The sequence below is a fragment of the Gouania willdenowi genome, chromosome 6, assembly GCF_900634775.1.
Source record: "Gouania willdenowi chromosome 6, fGouWil2.1, whole genome shotgun sequence".
Taxonomy (NCBI): Eukaryota; Metazoa; Chordata; class Actinopteri; order Blenniiformes; family Gobiesocidae; genus Gouania; species Gouania willdenowi.
The window spans coordinates 68666773-68690780 of NC_041049.1; the positions used below are offsets into that span (position 1 = coordinate 68666773).

The 24008-nt window shown below is 38.1% G+C and overlaps 1 protein-coding gene across 1 annotated transcript in view; it reads left to right on the plus strand.

Annotated features, from left to right (window-relative positions):
- The window catches only part of snx33 (sorting nexin 33), a 24501-nt gene extending 5562 nt beyond the window's left edge, over positions 1–18939 (plus strand). The window contains exon 2 of the mRNA XM_028450914.1: positions 17824–18939. Within this exon, the coding sequence (XP_028306715.1) occupies positions 17824–18077 (254 nt within the window). The 3' untranslated portion in view covers positions 18078–18939. The remainder of the gene's footprint in view (positions 1–17823) is intronic.
- The last annotated feature ends 5069 nt before the right edge of the window (positions 18940–24008 follow it).

The following is a 24008-nucleotide window of genomic DNA, read 5'->3' on the forward strand; positions in this document are numbered from 1 at the left end:
CTATGTAATACTAATAAACAACTGATTATAGTTATTCTGTATAATCAAATACGCTATTTTTCCTATGCTGTTTCTTGTAAATTATGTGTCCATGATTTACAATCAGTGGCCCCCAACCTTCAGTGTCCCACGAATCACCATCACACCAGACCACGTTTCCCTGGAAATGTTGTTCTTTTTAAAAACATTATTCTGTCCTTGTAGCCCAGCACCAAATGGTCCGACCACTGCACTAAATGACCAAAATGAATGTATAATTTAAAGGACGTGTAAAGCAATTCTGTTTAATAAAATCACCTAAGTTAACTTTTTTTTTTAACTTTCAGAAGTGGGTAACAAAACAACAAGCTCAAATCATGCCAAATTCCTAAACTCACAAAACAACAACAATTACACAAAATTACTGAAAAAATACCCAAAACGACAAAAATATTGAAAGAATCAAATGAGGCACAGATTGACAATAAGTAAAATGCAAATATAACACACAAGAAATAACAAAAACACAAATAACGAATACACAAGATACCAGCAGAAATTTTCAAAATGACTAAAAACTACATAAAAAGACAAAAAACAACAACAAAAACCCCTCTGTTCTTTCCTGTGTTAACCCTCAGATTGGTCGTTACTCTTAATACTGGTGTTAATGTTGATAATGTGGCCCTCGGATCAGAAAATCACATTTTTGTGTTTGATAGAAATTGCCTATCCCTGACCTACATGGTGTACTCTGTATGCAAACTGAATTCAAAGGAAAGGCTTCTCACTTATCTTTTTTTTTTTTTTTTTTAAATATCCCTTATATGGGTCCAAATACACACAATGGCCTTTTATGTGCAGGAATGAAGTTTACCCTTTCTTTGAGGGAATTATGTGTTTTTCCTTGTGTTAGCGTAGTTTCTGCTTTCTTCTTTAAGACTTATTCAGTTTGGGCATTTAAAAAACTGGATATACTTCCTTAAACTCTCAACACTTGGAATTATAGGGCTTATGTCTTGTGGAAAATTTCCGAAACGTTTCTTTTAAGCAGAAATGTGTTGGACCTGTCAAACCACTGTCATTGTATCAGCAGCAGAAGTGGGGAAAATAAGGCCATGAGACAACGGATCCCATACATGAAGTCATCGTGTAGTTTTGTTGTTTTCGTACAAAGGCGCCTTCTCCTCTTCTTTGCTGGTCCAGATAACTCCCTGTGATGTGAGCCACATACAGCTGTGGCAACACTGAACTGAGCTCAGCCTTTTCTGGTGCACTGCTCCACCTCTTCATCCTCCTATTTCCTTGTTTCTGCCTGACTATATTCTACAGGAATGTTAACTGGCTTTAAGATGTGTTAGTCGGCAATGGTCTTGCTGAGGCAGAACTTGGTGATGGTTTAGTTATGGGTCCAACTGGAAAATTACAAAGTGTGCTTCACTGTCTCTCACTTAAAAAAAAAGCTTTTGCTCAATCCTTTTCATGCGTGTCTGTGTTATGAAATCAATATATTCAGCTGGTTTAAATACGTCCTTCAGATTCTTTTTCATCTTTTCCCTTTTTCATCCTTGACAAACATCTAGCTTTGTTGGAGAATAATGGGCCTTTGTTTGCATATCTAAGTGATTTCTTATGGGGATTTAGTTTATCTCAGCATCATTAAATAACTGGTTCCAGCTTTTCTTAAGGAACATTGAATACCTTGTGTCTATATATAATCCAGTCGATCGTAAATCAAATAAATCAAGAGTTAAAAATCTCAAATTTTGCAAGTTGAAATGCTTTCTCTTTGTCCAATTTGTATGTCCTAATGCTAAAGACATGTTTTCCCATAGTACATACGTAATAACTCACATTTGACCCTTTCAGTTTGAATATATTATCTCAGAAAGGTGATATATGATGATATTCTGATGTTAATAAATACACACAGTTACAATACTTCTTCAAATTTCTATTCAAATCAAAGAATTGTCTTTGGTTCATCAGCGAATATTTGTTTTTTTTTAAAATATGTACTACATTAGGCTACTAACAGCGAATGGCAATGAATTTCATTATCGATTTGTTGCGTCGTGGGATTTATGTCACTGAACGTGACACAGAGCCGTTTGCTTCACCTGCAGAGCTTTGTGTGTGCACGCACCACAAGTGTTTGTGTGTGCCTACGAGTATTTGTTTGTGTGCGCACGAGTGTTTGTGTGTGTGCGCTCAAGAGTGTTTGTGTGAGGGCACACAAGTAATGGTGTGTTTGTGTGTGTGTGCGCGCATAAGTGCTACTGTGTGTGCGCACAAGTGTTTGTGTGTGTGCGCTCATGAGTGTGTGCGTGAGGGCACACAAGTAATTGCGTGGTTGTGTGCATGTACACGCACGAGTGTTTGTGTGTGCGCGCGCATAAGTGTTACCGTGTGTGCGCACGAGTATTTGTGTGAGGGCATGCAAGTAATTGTGTGGTTGTGTGCATGTACGCGCACAAGTGTTTATGTGTGTGCGCTCAATAGTGTTTGTGTGAGGGCACACGAGTAATTGTGTTTGTGTGAGGGCACACGAGTAATTGTGTTTGTGTGTGTGTGCGCGCATAAGTGTTACTGTGTGTGCGCACGAGTGTTTGTGTGAGGGCACACAAGTAATTGTGTGGTTGTGTGCGTGCGCACGCACGAGTGTTTGTGTGTGCGCTCATGAGTGTTTGTGCGAGGCCACACAAGTAAATTGTGTTTGTGTGTGTGCGCGCACGAGTGTTACTGTGTGTGCATACAAGTATTTGTTTGCGTGCGCACGAGTGTTTGTGTGTGTGCGCTCATGAGTGTTTGTGTGAGGGCACACGAGTATTTGTGTATTTGTGTGTGCACGCACGAGTGTTACCGTGTGTGCGTACGAGTATTTGTTTGTGTGGGTGCACGAGTGATTGTGTGCGTGCGCGCGTTTGTGCGTGAGAGACACTTTCATTTCAGTTTAATCAGCTTTGCCTTTCTAATTATCCCACGGGGATAAATACAGTTTTTTCTGACGCTGATTAAGCAGGGTTTAAATATGCTTTATAAATAAACTGTTTTTTAAAAAAAAAAATCTGATTCGTCGATTAATAAAATAATCGTTATTTGCAGCTTTAGTACTACACAGTATTCACACACTGGTCAGGTTTTTTTTAAAATTCTTTTATCAGACTCTAAACAAAGTCCTTTTTCCACCTGGTGTTTTACTGCATCAATAGGTATCATGTTCTGTGTTTGTACTTGTTAAAAGCTGAGCACTATCGGAGAAAGAAAAACATCCACTGAAGCTTTGAACAGTAAAAATTTAACACAATAGACTGAAACCAACTGGTCCCACAGTGCGAGTATCAGTCTAGTTTGATCACGTGTTGCGTAACATGAGATCCAAGTATCTGCATAGAGTTTGAGTTTGTGTCGCATGTGAATTCATGTTAAACAGGAACTGCATGATTATATTTAATCTTTTCGTGATATGTAGAATATTTTATTTTCAGTTGTTGCTCATACTTGGATAAAACCAATTACCAGGGCAGGGCTATTATTCAGTTTGACAATGGACCAACTCTCCTGGGGTGCCTTCAGTGCACTCCAGACTTTTAATGTGGAAGGTGTTTTAGCTGTTCTCCACATGGCAACAGATCACAAAACCATATGTTTTCTCGATTAACTGGAATATTGTCAGCTTCCTCCTCAATTCCTTTGGAAGTTTATGGGTTAAATGCCTCAGGGTTGATTACAAATCATTGAAATTCCCCAAAGATAGTTTTGAATGTTTTAATGTTTTTCCTGTATTTTAACATTGTCGTACGGGAATACATTGAATTTCTTTGAATTGTGATCAGGAGGAAGTACTGTGCTTTTACGATTCAACATGTTGTGTATTAACATTCCATTCGCTCACATGTGTCTGCATGTACACAATAGAATGAGTCGTTGGATTTACATGCCTGGAGAGGTTCCACTTATGCACCTTTTCAACAGTGATAGTACTGATTGCAATCCTTGGTGCCGACCATGACGACTGTAGGGAACAAACTTTGTTGTACTTCCAGTAAATCTGAACAAAGGCAGGGTCTTTGCACTCTTCCTATCCGCATGTTTCTGCATTCCTGTCCAAGTTGGCCCAGGACGGCATAGTTTCACATGAAGCAGATCACAGATATCCGAGAGCAATCCATCTACCGCCTTCCACTACACTCCAAAAACGCTTAGAAACACAGAAAACCAATGTTATTTCACATAATTGCTACCCAAACATGTGTCTTGATGTTTAAGAAAAGACTGTCAAGGTTTCCAGTCATCCACTTCTTGTTAATTATTATTACACTTTTTGAATGGTGAAATGCCTTGAAGCAAGTTCAGTGACCTTAACTACACAACTATGTGATGTGACAAAATAGTCTTTAAATGTTTAGCATACCTAATTGTTAAACGCTAGTCATCCGGAGCAGTGGTTCCAAACCACCGGGCCATGGACCAGAATCGGTCAGTGGACCTTTTGGAGTCTGGCCACAAAGAATTTAAAGTTGTTTTTTTCCCCTCATATGTAGCTGGGTTTCTATTACAGATTTTTGCAAAATAAAAGTGACATTTTCTAAATGTCGACAAAGTATACAGTAAATGCGCTTTGAACGTGTTTCTATTGAACGTTGTTTTGGGCTGAAGCCTCGTAACTACTGTGAAATCTCATCCAGCGAGACTTCGCTGCAGGAAGACGGACACTCAGAACCTCGTTGTAACACTCTCTATTCCTTTGTTGTTTCATGTCTAATGTGGACATAATGATTTTTAAGTATAATGCTAAGAAATGTTCCGGTCTCTTCTTCTGTCTACACGCACAGCGCCATGTTTTCTCGGAGACCAGTGGTCATGTGACCAGGTACCTCACATCATGTGACCATGTACATCACGTTCTGTGACGTGTATTTGCAGAAAAAGTGTTTCCATAGTGTTTCCATAGCTGGATAATTCTGGAATTATCGGCATTTTCGCTTTTGCATAAATCACTTTCTCGCTTGACTCGATGCAGGAGGTACACCCTGCACTACTAAATACACCCATTTTTTCCCGTATGAAAGTGGTTGGAACTTGGAAGCACACAAAAGCATATTTGTCAAGAGACAATGTACAATATTAAGCATAAATGTTTTTATCTGATGCTTTGTCCCAGATTTATCTTAGAGCTATTTTACATCTGCATTCCATAGGCAAGTCACACTTAAAAACATATTCTGGTGTTATTAAACAATTATCAAATACTGTAGTTATTAAAAACATCTAGTACCAGTAGTTTAGGATAACATTGAAATATTTGCATGACTGCTGTTGTTACCACTGAGTTACTGGTACCTCTCATTTAAATCAAGCAAAACTGGCTGTACATTCAGGTATTTTGCGTAAGGAGGTTGTTTTGTTTCCATTACTGTGAACTAATGTAAAAGTAGGGACTTGGGAACAGCCGTAATAAACTTCCCCACCCAAAAGGGCTGAACTCACTGCACCCTTGAGGGGAATTAAACCTCTCCCAGCATGCCACAGTTTTCCCTGCACTGCAAAAACTGCCTAGCAGATAAAACTGACAGGGGAAAACTCAGAGAGGAAGCAGCCCATCTGTTTCTTATCATAAGAAGTTGTGCTCTTATATAGATTAATTAAATGCACACTCAATAAATAGAGAATGAAGCCTTGATGCTGTGAAATCTCTCCTTAAACAATGAAATAACCAAGCCAAGATGATTACAAAAGTCATCTTTTTATTCATGACTCAGTTTTCAATGTTAAGGTAATTAGTAAAACACAACACAGTATTTCAATAACTTTTTGTGCAAAGTAATTAGGTAAACAAACTATTTACAGTACATCCTTTGCTTTTGTAGCAGGAAATGTTGCTGTGGGAACAATTATAGAGAACAGCAAATGTGTAAAAATACTTTGTGAGCACTTCTTCACCCTCCCATCCACCAGGGGGGCGCTAGAGCAACCTTACTAAAATGTTTAGCGAGAAAATAAGTATAAAACATAAAAACGCTGGGACGGGTATTTAAATACAAATCTCAAAGGTCCATTTATTACATTTCATTAAGCCACAACTCATAATAATGTTTTAATCAAAACAGAATACAAAACATGATAAAATAAAACATCCCTATCAGTTTAACAAAAATACACCCTTCAATAGAATCTTTTAGTAAAGAAATATATAAAGATTTCATTATGTCATACTGATGTACTGTTTTAATAAATTATACTCCTGTTTATTGAGATAAATAGCATTCTGTGTCTGTTGCCAATCTGTTGAACTTTGGCACACATGGTTTTTATGGCCAGGCAGAAACACTGATGCAAGTGCTCATTTATGAGTCGACTGGTACGAATGTTCTTCATTCAATCTGGGCTCCGAGTTGTGTAAAATGTTAATGAACAAACCCCTGGGATAATGGCTAAGGGAGTGGGCTCGTTGTAATCAGAGGGTCACCGATTTAAATCCAACCTGGGCCATCACTTTGGTTGGTCATCGTTTGAATCTGAACGATTCCGGTTCCCATTCAGATTCCTTGTTTCGATTCCGATTCCTGTTTCCATTTTTTTAAGAGGCATGGTCAAAAAAGTTTGCATGTTTTAAAGGAGCTAGCTAACCAGGGGTTTTTCTGGATGTGCAGAGTACGTAAGGTAACGTAGAGGTAATGCAAACACTTCCGGTGGATTCTTCTTCGTTGGTGTTCAGTAGCTGCTTCTTCCGTTCGGCGGACTGGGCATCAAAAGTAGGGATTGAAATTTGAAAATTTTAACGACTCGAGAATAGGAAAGTTAGTCCCGTGACGAATCGATGCTCGATGCCCAACCCTAGCCATCACTGTGGGATGTTGAGCAAATCCCTTATCCCAAACTGCTCGTGTTGTACGTCTCTTTAGATAAAAGCATCTAATAAATGAAATTGTGATTGTAATTAACTCTAAAAACAAACCCGCAAACAGCGTCTTTCAGCTTTTTCCCTTTTGTGAGGTCACCACAGAAGATGACCGTCTCACACAGTCTGATCACCATTTATTCACCTGACACAACCCTCTGATTTACTGTATCCTAACCAATTGAAGGCCATTGCACTAGGTCTAGGACGTGGCAGGATTGTCTACAGTACTTTGAAGTTTAGGGTAAAATCAGACTAAAAGTGGAGGACAAGTTACCCATAACAACGTACAGAAGATGGAATAATAGTAATAAAAATACATGATCTCAATAGTGAGAATGTTTACAGCACTCTCTCGATAATCCAACAGATGCGAGTCTGTCATCATGATGACATCATGATAGCATTCATGTCTAACACAATAGTGGATTTATAACAACATCTGTTACGTTATAAAGTGAACAATATATATAATATTGAATCAGTTTGTTTCAACAATTATAAAGAGTATCTCAGGTTCTAAGTCAAGCTTGTTCAGCTCTGTTGTATATTGGTATTTCACTGCTTGCTGTAAACTCTATTAATGTTTGCTTACTCAGCAGTAGGAACCTTTTTTCATCTTTGTCTTTGAGTCTGTTTTTTTTTGTGCTGCCTATAAACAAAGGCAGATATTTTGGCCCTTTGACTCATAAATTCTTCTCTCTTTTCTCACAACTGATAAGCTAATGAAAACTACTGTATGCTCCCATCCATGCATGAACAATACAAGAACTCTACTTGTTTTTACCATTAGGAGAATAAAAACTAAACCAAATTATGATTGTTTTGGTCCTTTTGGACGAGTGAATATCCTATTATATACTAAGTTTCAGAGCACTGCTGTGTTAACGACTGGAACAGATGTACATTTGTGTCAGCAGAAAAAAAAATATTGGGGAAGACATTGACCTCTGGCAAAGTAAGCAAAATGCCTCAGTCTAGACTTTGACTTACTGGTATACTGTACATTTGTGTTGTCTTTCTATTGCTTTAGTGCGTTTAGATTGTTCAAAATCAATTGAAGCAAGACACAGCATTAATAACGTGTGTTCTAATGTGCAAAGACTAAATAATAAAAACTAGCAATGCCATTGACTCACAGCTTAGAGACGTGTATAGTAAGGATTCAGAAATCTTAGAACTAAGCTGAGATGAAAGAAGTCCAGTGATAAGAGACAGTTAACATGGGAAAACTCTAGATATCCTCGTAAAACATACACTATCTATTTTTTTTTCCAAGGGCAGCTACTTCCTGATTCTGGGTGGTACAACTTCCTGTGTGATAAACAGATACATGGATAAAATACCGAAAAAAAAGGTGGTGATTTGTTCAGTTGTATCTCTTGTATTGTACACACTGTTAAATCCCACACAAGGAAGACCAATTTCAGTGTTTAAATGTAAAGCTGTACTTTTGTAATGAACAGAAAAATCCTGTTTATTATTATGTTATTGAAATTAAATTCAAACAGGTGTGATCACTAAATTAATTGTTTTTGAAACTACAATTATCAATTCCCTAGGGAATGGGTACCTTTCACATTTGAACTAATATGGTACCTGGAATCTGTACTCAACAGTACCAATTTCTGGTATTTTAGTATGTGTTTGTGTGTTTATAAATGCTAAATAATAAAATCTCTAAATTTTTCAGTTTACCATATTTATTCTTATTGTAACATCGCATACGTTTCACAAATTTCTTCAACATGAAAACCCTTAACTACAACTACGCAGTGTTTTTCCGTAATAATGCGCAAGAACGCAGCTGTACGTAACACTCATCAGCCCTTTGATGGAAAAAAGCTCTCTTTGCCTTTTGGGAGTAACCATTGCAGCTCTCATTTAAACTTTAGGGCAGGTTGACAATAGCTGTGCTTACAGATTTTCACAAAATAAAAGCAATGTTTCTAAATGCTTTGAACGTGTTTCCATTGAATGTTGTTTTGGGCAGGAGCCTCGTAACTCCTGTGAAATCTCATCCCAAGAGACTTCACTGCAGAAAGATAGACGCTCCAAACCTCCTTATAACACTCTGTATTCCTTTGTTGTTTCACGTCTAATGTGACTAATCATTTTTAAGAATAATGCTAAGAAATGTCCCGCTCTCCTCTTTTGTTTACTTGTATAGCGCCATGTTTTCTAGGTGAGAAGTGGTCATGTGACCAGCTACGTGACGTTCTGTAACGTGTATTTGCGGAAAAAGTGTTTCCATGGCGCTTTTGCGACACCTTCCAATAGCAAAAGTGTAATGGAAATGCAGCTATTGATTTAGACAGCCCTGTTAAGGAAAACAACCTCTTCCATTTTTATCATAATGTACGAAGAACTGATGATTGTCGCCACCAAATGTTAAGGCCATTCCTCCTCCCACTTGGCTGGCTGCAGACGACGTGTCGCTAACCTGTGTTTAACCTTGCGATCTTGCACTTTGTGTTACAAAAATTGGCAGCGAGTGTTTTCTGCATTACATTTTGAAAATTGGAGCTTTTGACGGCTTTCTATCAGCCATTCTTGCTGAACCCTCATTACGCTCTTGTGTGTGCAATGCTGTGTTTTCACCAACATTAAAAATCGCCTACTCTTCCACCCCCTCACATTCTCAATGCGTTTAATTCCGACACATGGTACCGTTTGATTTTGCTTGAATCGTACCGGTAATGTATTATTGAAACTTCAAAAGAACCATACTCAAACACCCACACAGACATGTAACCTTTTCATAAGAGGGTTAATACACATAGTGAACCATTCAAAGGAAGATCAGAACACACCCACTTATATATTACGACATACAGTGTTTGCCTTTGAGGAGTGCTAGAATCAAGCTGATGCTCTTGTGCTAAGCAAACATTTTTAGTACGCTACCCTTTGTGCTTATACAAGTGGTCACGAGGAAGAATTCTTTCTATTGTAGAGCAACTATAACCAAACTCTGAAGAATTTTGACATCAATATGTGAACAATGGAACAGTTTGAAGGTTTTCTATTTTTTTGAGAGAGAGTTTTGAGTGCTTGACAAAAACAATGATTTCATCAGTTCATTGTAGTGCTTGACACACACACACACACACACACACACACACACACACACACACACACACACACACACACACACACACACACACACACACACACACACACACACACACACACACACACACACACACACACACACACACACACACACACACACACACGTTTACTTGAATGTGACATTAGAAAGAAAACCTTGGTGTAGATTAAATTATAGGTAAATTAATTTAGGAAATAAAGGTCACCTAAAATGACAAGCCTCCGGTGGTTCAGGGCATTTTGAGGCTGATTGTCTTTAAGGCGCGATCTCTTCGAAAGTGTCAGAGTGCATCGTTGTAAAGTGTTTTAAAAGAGACATATCATGCATTTAAATCCTTCCTTTTTACATATAAATCATACAGTTGTGGTTTATATAAAGCGGAACTGCAATGCTTGGGTCTGAATTCCTCATTATTATAGCTCCACCCCTTTTCTACCCCTTTTCTGATGTGCTTCTGAGAGCAACTCGTTTTGGTGCGGCCTCTTTAAATGCAAATGAGACACTTCATTCCCCGCCCCTTCTTCAGATTACAGCGGTGACACTCGGTTCAACTCCACCCTGTTCAGCCATTTTTGTAGTTTGATAGAAGAGATACGATTATGTAGCGGCGCAAAAAATGTTCATTCACATGTTATTTACAAAATGTCAACAACAGAAGACTTGTCCATCCAGCCTTACATGTTCCAGCCAGAGTCTGACCCAGTGGAGCGAGATGAAAATGATGATGAACCTGCAGAACCCTAACAAGTGAGCTAACACAAGCACTGAGCTAACGCTAGCGCCAAGCTAACGTCACGAAATGCATTTTAATACTGGAGACTAAAACGGCAAAATGAAATGACTAATGAAAACTTTAGACTTAAATTGAATCACGTAGGCCCTATCATCAAGGATCTAAAACTAGCACACAGCGCTAACAAGACGGTGCAACTGCTAATGCTAACAAAACAATGACAGGGATGTCTTATCATCACACTTTTTAGCGTTATTTACAGCTTACCGAAGTTCTCTGTTCGTCGTCTCCAAAGATAGAAGGAATTGAACCCTCAATCAGACTTCGGCATCCTTGAGCTTGGACTACAAAATAAAAGCGAGAAATAAAAATGGCGGATTGCTCGAAGTGTTGGGCCTGGAGTCGATGTCCTAATTTGCCAGTTCCACTGCAAATACTGTGACGTCATTGTTCAAAAAACATAATAGAGAATCGAAAAATCTTAACAGATTGAAAAATATGACCAAAACAGAATATAAAGATATCAACGGAGCACCTGAAGAGACTAATTTGAACTTTTCTGTACTTCTAAACACTCTAAATATACAACAAAATGCATTTAAGGGCTAAAAAAGTGGATTTAGCATGATATGTCCCCTTTAAGAGGCTGTTAGACTTGCTGTGATCCAGAACAATTTTATTGCAGATGGAACAGATTACATTGGCTCTGGTCTTTGGTGGAAAAATGGACCTACCTCATACTTTTATGAGGTAGGTCCATATCCACGCTACTGCTGTGATTAGTTAAGATAAGACTAAGATAATGCAGTGTTACTTTTGGTTTGATATGAGATTGGATGCTATAACCATGTTATAAATAACACCTAATATGCCCTCGTTGGAGAGGTGGGGCTAGGCCACATTGTACCCAAGAGATATTAGTGTATTTGATTTTCAATGAAGATACATTTGAACAAAAAGAGCCTGGATTTGAAACTGTTCACATTTTGTGATGACTTCATTCTTCTTAGTTTATTTATTTGCAGCAGAACAACTAAAAGATGCTTCATCATGTTTGGTTTGAACTCTGGGCTCCACTATTTCACCTGTGTCTATAGAACATTACCCTTGGAAATACGCAAAATCTAAATAGCACAATAAAAAGTGGTAATGGAAACACCTGAATTTTGAAAAAACATATCGCAAAAATGTTTTTACGCTTTTATGAGGAGGAATTTCACAGAATTTCACGTTTCGATATTGAAATGTGTCGCAAAAGCACTATGGAAACACTTTTTCCGCAAATACACGTCACAGAACGTGACGCACATGGTCACATGACATTAGACGTGAAACATCAAAGGGATACCGAGTGTTATAATGAGGTTCTGAGCTTCCATCTTCAGCAGAGAAGTCTCGCTGGATGAGATTTCACGGGAGTTACGAGGCTCCTCCCCAAAACAACCTTCAATGGAAACACAGTGCAATTATACTTGGACGACATTTAGAAATATCGCTTTTATTCTGCGAAAATCTGTAATGGAATCCCAGCTACTGATGGATCTAGTGGTTTATGCACCAGCAGCAGGACTTTAAAGTTTGTTCTGAGTCTGACTGGGAGCCAGTATAAAGGCATTTAAACTGGAGTAATGTGCTGTTGTAATGACCTCTTTGTTTTGGATAAGACTCCAGCTGCAGCGTTCTAGACCCATCGTCCAACCTCTAAACTATGAAAAACGCTCCAATCTTTCATCATAATAACACAAAAAAGCATTGCCAGTCATCTCCAGATCAAATAATAAAACAACAAATTCAAATGCAGTTACACAGGGAGCTACAGGACCTCTCTCTGTGCTTCATAAGAAATGTGAAAAGGGAACTGGGGACATCACATTGTCAAACTTCCAACTGTTAACCAAACAACACAAGTGTTTTTAAGAATTTCTGAACAAAAATGTTTCAATGATGGAGAAATGTACTTTTTTTTTAGTGTAGCCTGCAATGACCCCAGACCTGAGGTGAACTGTGAGATTTGGTTATCAAACAGATGTCTGAGCTCAAATGGCCATAATAATTAATCCTACTTAACTCAAGCTATTCTCATTCATCTAGATTTGTTTTCTTCTTCTTTTTAGTCCCTCTTTTCATTTCTACTGCTTGTGTGCTGCACAGGATCCCTGCAGCAAGGGGAGTACATTTTAATATTTCATATAACAGTAGGGTTTGGATTTAATAGTTCTTTTTTTTTTCTGTAAACATTTCATCAGTATATGTTCAGCTTTTCTGAGCCACAGAAAAGAAATAAATCATGCTATCGTGAAGTCATTATACACCACATTACAGCCCTATATGCAGTGTCCAACAAGTGCTGAAGTTGTTGATGGCATTCTATGACAATATAACTGCAATGACACATTGTTGAACCAACCCTATAAAAATGGAAAGTTGCTCACAACGAAACAAGACATAATCCAGGTGAGAATCTTCTGTGAACATCATGGATTAATCCTGTCTTGTATCAATGACACAGGGTAGTGTGTACACGAATAGTGGTTGTGATGCTTATTGGGTCACTTTTGGCCTTTATTTTAACAGGAAACTAATATTGGGGGACACCACAGCCTAGTCAGAGAATGGTTGCTGTTCATGTGTGAATACAGTGTACCTATAGTTTTGGTTATTTCCAGGCAGCAGTGGTATTCCTTATGTTACTACAGCTTTTATTGTTGTAATAATAAAAGTACAGTACTGAGAGAATTGATCCATTATGGGACTTCATAGGTGCAGTACAGCATTAATTCATATTAGCATACATTAGCAACAGATTCTAATGATAATGTTCATAAACAGTTGTAGAGGTATTGAACTGGCTTAGAAACAGAAAAAAACAGCTGCTTGGGTGAGGTTGTGATACACATATTCATGTTACTGGGTATGGTGATGGTAAGATTAGGCACAGCAACAAGACACAAGGAAGTGAGACTGCATCAGTATGGTTTCTCCAGACAAATGGCTAAAAGCAAGGTTGTCTGTCAATGCGTCATGACTAAATGAATATGTGAAAATGGAGTTAAACCAGAATATTAGATGATCGACAACAATTTGTAGCTGTAAATTTGACTTTTAAAATTCTTTGTTTGAATTATCTTTTTTCAAAGTACAAAGTATAATTGCGGATTGAACGCATTTCCAGTGAACGTTGTTTTGGGCAGGAGCCTCGTAACTCCTGTGAAATCTCATCCCGTGAGATTTCACTGTAGAAAGACGGACGCTCAGAACCTCCTTATAACATTCCTTTGTTGTTTCACGTCTAATGTGGCAGTAATTATTCTAAAGTATAATGCTAAAAAATGTCCTGGTCTCCTCGTCTGTCTGCACGTACCGCGCCATGTTTTCTCGGAGAGAAGTGGTCATGTGACCAGGTACCTCACGCTCTGTGATGTGTATTTGCGTAAAAAGTGTCTCTATAGCATTTTTGCGACACATTTCAATATCGAAACGTCTGAAAAACCTCATGTTTTTTTAAATTCAGGCATTTCCATTGCCAGTTTTAATTGTGCTTTTTTTAGCATTTCCAAGAGTAATGGAAACACAGCTACTATTGGTTTGAATGCACATATAGATAAAATATCTGTTGGTCTATATTTCTTCTAAATTATTGCATTAGCTCTCTCTCCACATAAACAGCTTTGTGAAAAAATGTCAGGCAGGTTTAAAAATCAACATGAGCGAGTGGCTCTTTATGGCTCTTAATGGCTCACTGACGCTGTGTTGTGATGCATATTCTTCCCTCATGTGGAAAACCCGAGTGCATGAATGTAGGTCAGCGCCACAGACTGCCATCCGCTCGCCTCCTCTACTGGAACAGACTGCAAGTGCTATTCATGCTTTCCCACACCTCTGCCAGGAATTCCATACAATACCCACTGTGGCATGATCTCACGGACCCCGTTATTGGATAAGCTGTCGCAGCAAAGAAAAAAAAAAAAAAAAAAAAAAAGACTGGTTCTGCTGGTTCGATTTAGCATCTGATTTAAAATTTGACCTCCGAGTATTAAATTCAGGTTATCCAAGAATGTGATGCACTGACTACAGTTGTCTGATGTGAAAAACAGAGTGGCTGCATACCTTTGGGTTGCCATGTTCTGCCCTTAGAAACCGACTCCATAGCCATCTGGATGAATGTGTTTTTAACTTGTCTTCATTACAGTACATCTAGACGGTTGGTATGCAACATTAAAAAAAAACAACGCATGATGGTGTGGCATGTACCATTGCAGAGCACCACTTAGTGAGGACAAGTATTTTGTGAAAAATTGCCATGTTGGAATTGAGAGCAAGAATAACAGTTTAAAACAAGTAAATATGACAAAAAAACATTAATCAAGATACATTTCAGTTGATCATATTTCATTTTTCATTTGAACTCAAAGTGCTCCAACATTCAATCCACAATCCCACCCCACAATCTCTATTTTTCACAAATGTAATGCATGAAATCTACTTCTTTGTAGCTATTATGAACAGACATTAGACAATGTTAAGCTCAAGTCCCCATTTAGGATGTTTGTCATTAAACACCACATACCAGGATCAGGACAGAGTTTCTATTTTTTGTTGTTACGACTACCTGCAGGATTTACTGTAAGGCTTGCCAGGGAAGGACACATCATATTTACAACATAAAAACAATGCTAAAAATAAAGTGGTTTCCGAGGGGAGTTTGGGAAATAAAAAAAAGCAAAGTAGCAACCACTTCAAGAAATAAAAGGGACTGGAGACCCTGACCAAACTCAACAAAAGTAGGAAGAATGCATCGTTGAGGTTATGAGTGGTATCACGAGATCTACAACACACCACATTGTTGTGGTTTGTTTTAAATTTTTGAGTTGAAAAAGTCAGAACAAGAGTAACTATATGTGTAGATTATGTTATGAGTTAAAGCATGGTTCTTTTTTCAACTGAATTTTTTATCCTTTCCAAAAATATCATATGGTATTGTTTTCGTGAGCCCATTATCATCTCACCACTACCAACTAACATATGTCATGAAAGTGTAAAACCCATATTAAAAATCAACAAGATAACAGCCTGACCAGTAACATCAACTAGTCCAAACAAAAAAAAAAAAAAACAAGCAGGGAAAGGCATATGTGCCTCTCTTCCCCTCTGTTTCTAAACCTTTTTATCTACCTCCCCCTCCCTCTCTGCCTGATTGCTGATCGGAATCAGGTGTTCAGCCGAGAGAGAAAGGAGGAAAGGGAGGCTGAGAGGAAGAGAAGTTATCAGCAGTAACACTAGCTGTATTTCTATTACCCTTGGAAATGCGCAAAATCTAAATAGCGCAATAAAAACTGGTAATGGAAAGTTTGGAAACACCTGAATTTAGAAAAAGCATTTGCATATCGCTCAAAAGTTTTCACGCTTTCATGAGGACGAATTTCAGGCATTTCAATATTGAAATGTGTCGCAAAAGTGCCATGGAAACACTTTTTACGCAAATACACATCACTGAACGTGACGTACCTTGTCACATCACCACTGCTCTCCAAGAAAACATGGCGCAGTACGTGTAAACAGAAGAGACTGAGACATTTCTAAGTATTATACTTAAAAATGCATGTGTTATGAGTGTTATAACGAGGTTTGGAATGTCCATCTTCATGCAGCGGGATGTGATTCCAAGGGAGTTACGAGGCTCCTTCCCAAAACAACCTTCAATAGAAACACGTTCAAAGTGCTGTTACGGCCACAAAAAGGTGGACCGTTACTGAACAAACCAAACACAACAACGATATAGTGCAAACAAGCCTTTTATTTATTGGCAGTATACTTAGAAATGAATATTTGGGGGAGGTAGGGACCCACAGGTTATACCAAATCAATGTAAATAACAAAACAAAACACCAGCCTATCAACCTCTCTAGTCTTAGCAGAAAAAAAGGAAAAAGGCTGACTAATTAATCTACAAACAGAGTTTTAGTAAAAGTACAGCGGGTGGCACCAACCTCTTACCTAATATGTATAGACACCAATTTACCTACGTACATATGTAGGGTACCCAACTTGCCTGAATCCCATTCCTCCTTATAACAGAAGCTTCCTAAACCAGTGTCAGGAGATTGAGCCAATCTGGCAGTCCTTTATCAAGACTGGCTCCAGAGACGATTGGTACAGCCACAGCAGAGGAGTCCAATCAGCAGCCCAGCAGCTCCTGACCAGGGGGCTCCAATCGCTCGTTAGTCATTGCAAGATAGGGATAGAAAACAGAAGATACCTACAGGCCTGTCAGGCCCAGCCTACACATGACAGTGCAATTATCCTTTGTCGACAATTCGAAATGCAGCTCTTTAATCAGGGGTGAGGAACTCTAGTTCTCAGGGTTCTGGTTCCTGAGACTTTAAGATGTGTCCCTGCTCCAACACACTTGGTTGAAACCAATGTGTTGCCATCAAGCTCTGCAGAAGCATGATAACGAGCCATTCATTTGATTCAGGTGTGTTGGACACATCTAAAAGTCTCAGGAATCACACCCTCGAGGGCTGGAGTTCCCCAACCCTTTAATAGTCAACTGCACTTGCAATCAACTCTCACAACTTTTTGCATTTTTATCAATCACGATGTGATTACTTACTTATCAAGAACATCAGCCTCAGTCATTGTCATGCTAAACAAAGATTTAAAAAAACTTGTTTTTTTTTCCAGTGTTGGTTAAAGTGATGTCATTCAGTGACTGAGAGCACAAATGCCTGACTAACCCTAAAATCTAGTACGAGTTAGCTGAAAGTGGCACTAGTTAGAAATCTGGCAAAATGTGTATTATTGCACTGGATTAGATAAACTTGTGATGAGTACCTTGAGTTAACTCATGTATATTGCTGTCGTGTTGTTTGGCGGGAGGGACAAAAATAGTTGTTTTGATGCCAAAAGTTTCCAACCCCTGACTTGACCTGATAAAAACTAAGAAAACAATATAGTGGATAAGAAACACAAGCAACCACTACAAGTCCCAGGGGAAAGCCGGAAGCTGTTTCCACATTAGTAGTCATTGCTATGTTTGGCTGCAGCTTACAGCTTGTTCAGTAATGTCAGTAATGTGATTACTTCTCTGCTCAGGTGCCTTTGCCAAGGTAAAGGAGAGCCAGCGGATGAGCGACGAAGGAAAGATGGACCAGGATGAAGCCGACGGAATCAGGAAGCGCTGCCGGACTGTCGGCTTTGCCCTCCAGGCAGAAGTGAGCCACTTCCATCAACGTAGAGAAGTGGACTTCAAAGACATGATGCAGGCCTACCTCAAGGAGCAGATAGCCTTCTACCAGCGTGTTGTTCAGCAACTGGAGCGCACTCTGCGCATGTATGACTGTCTGTAAAGACATTGAACTGCTATCTGCGTCCGGATGCCAAAAATGATGAGGAATTAAGAAAACAAAGGATTCAAGGCTTGGCGCCGTTGAGGCTTTGGAATTTGCTGATAAATGAAGCGGTGGTTACTGAAAAAGACACGCAGGGGCAGAAAGACTCAGTCACTTTTTTTTTTTTTTTAGGAAATTTAAAGACCTACTGTATAACACAACATAGTCTTGTTACTTTACTACTTAAGTTAAAGTTTTTGCAACTTAAAGTTTAAATATCGTTGGAGATTTGCAGTGACAGTGAAGCCATGAAATAAACCAGCTACAACTGTTTGCTCTTAAACAGTCATCAATAGGTAAAGCCATAGGCGTTAGGTGGGGGTACACCCTATACAGGGTGCCAGTCCGTCACAGCGTTCACATAGAATGATGCTTTATTAGTGCTGTGCTGTTGGTGCTCATGTATTCACTTCTTTGAGCTTCACTGTTGTTACAAACCTCATATTTCTGTCTCCATTTTGCACCACACGAAAGAATTAAAGAGTAACTAAACCCCTGCTTTCTCCTGACCTGTCACTCGAAGGGAAATAAAAAAAAAATATGGGAGGGGCTCCTGGAGCAATTAAGACACGCCCAGTCTACACTATAAAATCAACAAAATGAACAATCTATGCTATGCTAACTAGCTACTCATTACTCAGTATACCTCTATTCACTATTCTCTCAATCCATCCTACTCGCCACAGTTTGTAGAGCCCATAGGTTGTAGTTTTTATAAAAGAGGCGTGGCTAATAGTGCTTGTTTGTGACGCAAGACGGTCCCAAAACATCACATGATCTTGTTCTCAGCCAATAGCAAAAATCAATTATAATAGCCTGGTTTCAACCCATAGAGGGCAGTCACTCTGACATTTTACAACTAAAAACAACAAATTTAAATACTTTGACTAAAATGTTGAGAGTTGGACCAGGATCAATCAACAGCTCTACTTTATACCCAAATACATATGTATTCAGCAGGAAAAAGTGGTTTTAGGGTTTAGTTACACTTTAATGACAATAATGTTCAGGTGGCCTTTAAGAATGTGGCCTTTTCCCCCACGTGGATCGTTTGTTTGAGACGTGTTTTATGTGAGTTTCAAGACAAGTTTGCACATTGTTTTTTTTTGTATTTTTATTTTTAAACATGCATACTTTTTAGTTATGATAATGGAGCTATGTCTGTAGTGTGTGGATGAGTGACAGTAAAATAACTATTCAACTGTGAGAACAATAGTTTCAACAAGGGCAGGATTTAGTGGTAACACCAAATAACAAATCCTACAAAAAACAACCAAAAATAATCCATATTATAACTACGCAACAATAACAAATGAAAAAGGACACCAGTTAATTTTCTTTCCATGTTTTGAAACACCTACTCTACTATCCAGTCGTGTCACTAAAGGCAGGCATACACTGTGCGATTTTGAGCCGACTTTTGACTCGTGCGACTATTTTGTGGACTCGTGTGAGTCTCTGCTAGATCGTGTGTCGTGCTTCGTGTAATATACGTGAGGTCACGAGAAGCGATTAACACCTCACGACCAGCTCCCGATCAGCAATCGTAGGTCGTAAGGATTTCAAACATGTTTGAAATCCAGTCACTCCGCGTGAGATTATCTCACAGTTGAAGCAGTGCCACGGACCGGTTTACCGTAAACGCTCACACTGCGCTTGCGCGAACACCATAGGACCGCTGTAAAATTGACGGACCTTCATGCCCACGTCTGTCTAGCCATCTCCTGGTCCATCACGTCGCCGTCTTTTCTTTTTTAAAGCTCTTTTTGCTGAGATTTGCGAGCATCTCCCCACTTCTGGGTTTTTCTTCTTCGTTTGTTTTAATGGTGACGCTTCAGAGTTCTTCTTCTTCTTCTAATTTGTACGTTCCATTTCCGGAAACAGAAAGGGTCGTGTATGAACGTACAGTGTGAGCAGTCAGATCGTATCAGAGTGTCGGATCGTACAGTGTGAGAACACGCATCGTGAGTTGCGCACATTCGGGCTCTGCGTCTGAGTCGTACAGTTTGAGCTGGAGCTGAGTGCAACGATTGAAAAAAATCGCACAGTGTATCCCAGCCTTAAACCAGTTGTTCCAGATACCGCCTTTATCGCAAGATCTCGTCCCCTTCGTCTTTGTGACGTTAATTGTAGCCAGGGTTGGGGTCAATTACATTTTTCAGTTACATTCATGTTTTCAATTACCCATGCTCAATTACAATTCTATTGTAATTAGTTACCAGCATTTTTTATATTTACAAGCAAATTACAATTATTTTTTCATCCTCAGAAAGTCAATTACAATTACGTTTTCGATTACTGAAGTTCAATTACAATTAATCCCGATTACTGAGCCTGAAATAAATAACCTAATAAAAGTTAACCTTCGTCTTGTGCTAATTAGTCCTAAATCAGCTGTAAAATACACTAATAACTAATATCTATCATCTAATTTATTTCCTATCTATTGGTTACCTTGTTAGGCTTCCTAATTAATTAAAATATAGGTTTTAATATGATTTAAAATTGTAAAATGTGGGAAAGCTTGATATGAAACACATTTTAATAATTGTTCACTACATATGTGTAGAAGTGTACATAGAACTGTAACATGGTTCCTCAGCTTTGTGTTGAATTATAATGGACATTTTTTACACAATTTTCATGGCAATTACAATTACACTGACAATTATCTGAACTCAATTACAATTTACTTACAATTACGACTGCAACAGATTTTTAAAATCCATTATGTAATTACAATTACAATTGACCCCAACCCTGATTATAGCTTAATAAAATGTTTCCACGTTCAACTGAGAATATTACTACTTGAGAACAACCCTTTTAAATAGCAGCATTGTAATAAAATGCCTTTTACAGCAACTTGTGGTTTATTAAAGCCTATCTTTAGCGCTACGTCACTCTTCGTTGTTTATATGGAGGCTACATCACATTTACAAGCGTTACTTCAAGTGGTGATAGCTTGACACACTTTGTGAGGAGACGTTGATTTAAATTGATGACGGAGCAGCGTCTCTCAGCGGTGGTGGGTTTGTGGGCTGTTGTGGGATTTATTTTTGTAAGTGCTCCACGGTGGAATTTTAGCTGACTAAAGGTTTACGATAGGGCAAAAATAAAGTGCTGACTCAGCACGTCTCTTTGTACACTAGTGGGTGAAATTATTTCGGTTAATGTTGGTTCACCTTTACATTTCATGCTTAATAATTTGGTTTCAGCATTTTTATTATTCTTTGTTGCTTCTTTTTGTCAATGCAGGACCAAAGATGACACTTTTTTTTTTACCGTTGCTATTTTATTTTTGTAAAATGCAAAAATATTCCTGCTCTCTGGTTTTGTCATTGATTCTTCTCTGGTCTGGGAAAATGTGAAGGGAGCTTTTGGAAAAAAATAAATAAATACACCAAGAAATTGAAAAACATTCCACAATGAAACTGTCACGTCTATGATCAGTTTCAAGCAGAAGAACGGCAAAATAAAAAGTAAAAACTGCTTCCTTTTTGTCCGCTCATTTTTTAAAGTCAATAAGTTAAATTCCAGATGTGTCACATGCACAGTTCTGTCTTTGAAATGAATATATGGGTTTTCATCAAGTTATCCATCACTTGAAGAAAAGGAAACATTTATGTGCTATATTAATTTCAATTGACTTCAACATTTTACAGATGTATTCAGTTTTTTTTCAATTTATGTTTTAAAATAAAATAAACCCACAGTTGTTACTTGCTGAACGGTATTGGCGAAGTAACCCAGGAATAAATTAAACAAAAGAATCAAAGGGTTTAGAAGTAAATCATGTGTTTTATATTTTTTAGATAAAGCACAATAGGTAAAACAAAACAAAGTCCCTGACACAGAGACGCATAACTAAACTCTGTTTACCCCTCCTATTATCCTTGAACCCATTCAATGTTTATCATTCAAATAATTTTATTTTTATTTTATGACTTCCTAATTTAATTGGTACAAGTGACTAAGCATAAAATGAAACCAGATAACTGTCAATATCTGGCAATGAGGAGATTGAGGGATTGCTGCAAATGTTTTGGTATTTTAAGGTTTTATTGTTTTCCATAACTTTGCATGAACAGGTCAATTTATGAAAAAATTGAAAAAAAAAAAAAAAATGAAATTGCCTTTGAATTCTTTCATAATAAAACAAAAACAGCAAGGAATCACAATAATGTAACAAGATATGGATAATTTTCATCACATTTGAAAGGTTTTAATGCAGACAATATTAAATAGAGAATAGGTGTTTGTTTAAGTTTCAATAATAAATTAATAATGCTAATGTTCCCAGAAGAATCTCCTGAAAGCATTGTTGCCATTTTTTTTTTGAAAGGGCAATGTTTACTGTAGTGCAGGTAACAAACCAATGCTGTATGTACATGTATAAATAAATACATAGAGACAGCATATCAATATGTGATGAAATAATAGCTGATTCCCAAAAACGGATGAGTTTACACGTCTTAAGATTTGCAGCTTTGTCTTAATTAGAGTTAGTGTTTTGGATGTAACGACAGCTTCTTCCTGACCAAAGTCTAAACAGGCTTATTATTGGCCCTGAAGCCAAAAGCATCCTTTCAGCTTCACGCTCGTGTGTTACTGTTTTGAAAAGTCATTTGGATTTCACCATTTTCCTCCTCTGAGGATAAACAAGCTTCAATCTTGTGAAGACGCCAAGCCAGGAAAATATTTACAGCACGTGTCACTTGTCTGGACTCGTAACAAGGAAATATTTTCAACCTTATGAATGATTTACATGTAAAAACTCACACATGCACTTTGTGCAATTAGATTTTCTATTATCCAGGTACATTGCTTTATCCATCAAGCAGCTTTTTGTCAGAGAGAACAGGCTGTCTGTGTCACGTGTATCATCTGTTTTAGACATATTCCTTAGTGACAATCCAAAATCCATTTGTTGTGAAGGAAGTGAGCTATTCCCAGTGGTGGACTGGGACAAAAATTCAGCCCTGGTATTTTCTGTCCAGTCCAGCCCACTACATTATCAGCATATTCAGTGACACCATGTTATTAAGTCAGAGATGCTCAACATGTGGTTTTTTACATCTTAATTTTAATTATTATTCCCTCAGAAAACCTCAAAAAGGGGAAACTTTTTACCTACAGTATTTCCTTTGGCCATTTTGCAACTTCCTTTGTCCTATTTATGCCCCTTTTCAAAAGGTTCTGACACTTTTTTAAAGGACTTTAGCTTCCTTTTGCCAATAAATATCCCTTTTTTTTCTCCTATTTTTGTCAGTTTTTGCAAGTTTTTTTTTGACACTTTTATTGAATTATTGTCCTTTTATTTTTTTGGCCACTTTTCATCCAAATAAGCTAACTTTTAGCCAATAAATACCACTTGTTTCCTTCCCTACTTTTTGCATGTTTTTGTTCCACATTTTTGCCCTTTTTCATTATTTTTTTTCCACATTTTGCCCATTTAAGCTATACCCTTTGCTATTTTTTGTCAATTTTTTGGCCACTCTTGACTGCTTTTGGCACATTTTCGTCACTTTTCTCTCTTTCCTTGCCATGATGTTGCCACTTTTGGACCATTTTTGGCCACCTGTTACCATGTCGGCCTCCACTTGCTCGTCAAAAAACAAATAAAAAAAAATGTAGTGGACTGGCTCACTTCGGTCCACGGCCCACCGGCACGATGCCCGGTATGCCAAATGGCCAGTCCATCCCTGGTCATTCCACTCTACTACTTTGTCATATTTTCTACCTTTGAAAAGTGTAATGTCTTACAGAAGTCTGCTTGGAAGCCTTGGTCTCTATAAATACATTTGAATACTAGTTTTACACTTACCACTTACGTGCATAAAAAGAGTGTCAGACCTTATGTTAAAGTTGTTGGTGCCACGAAGCAAA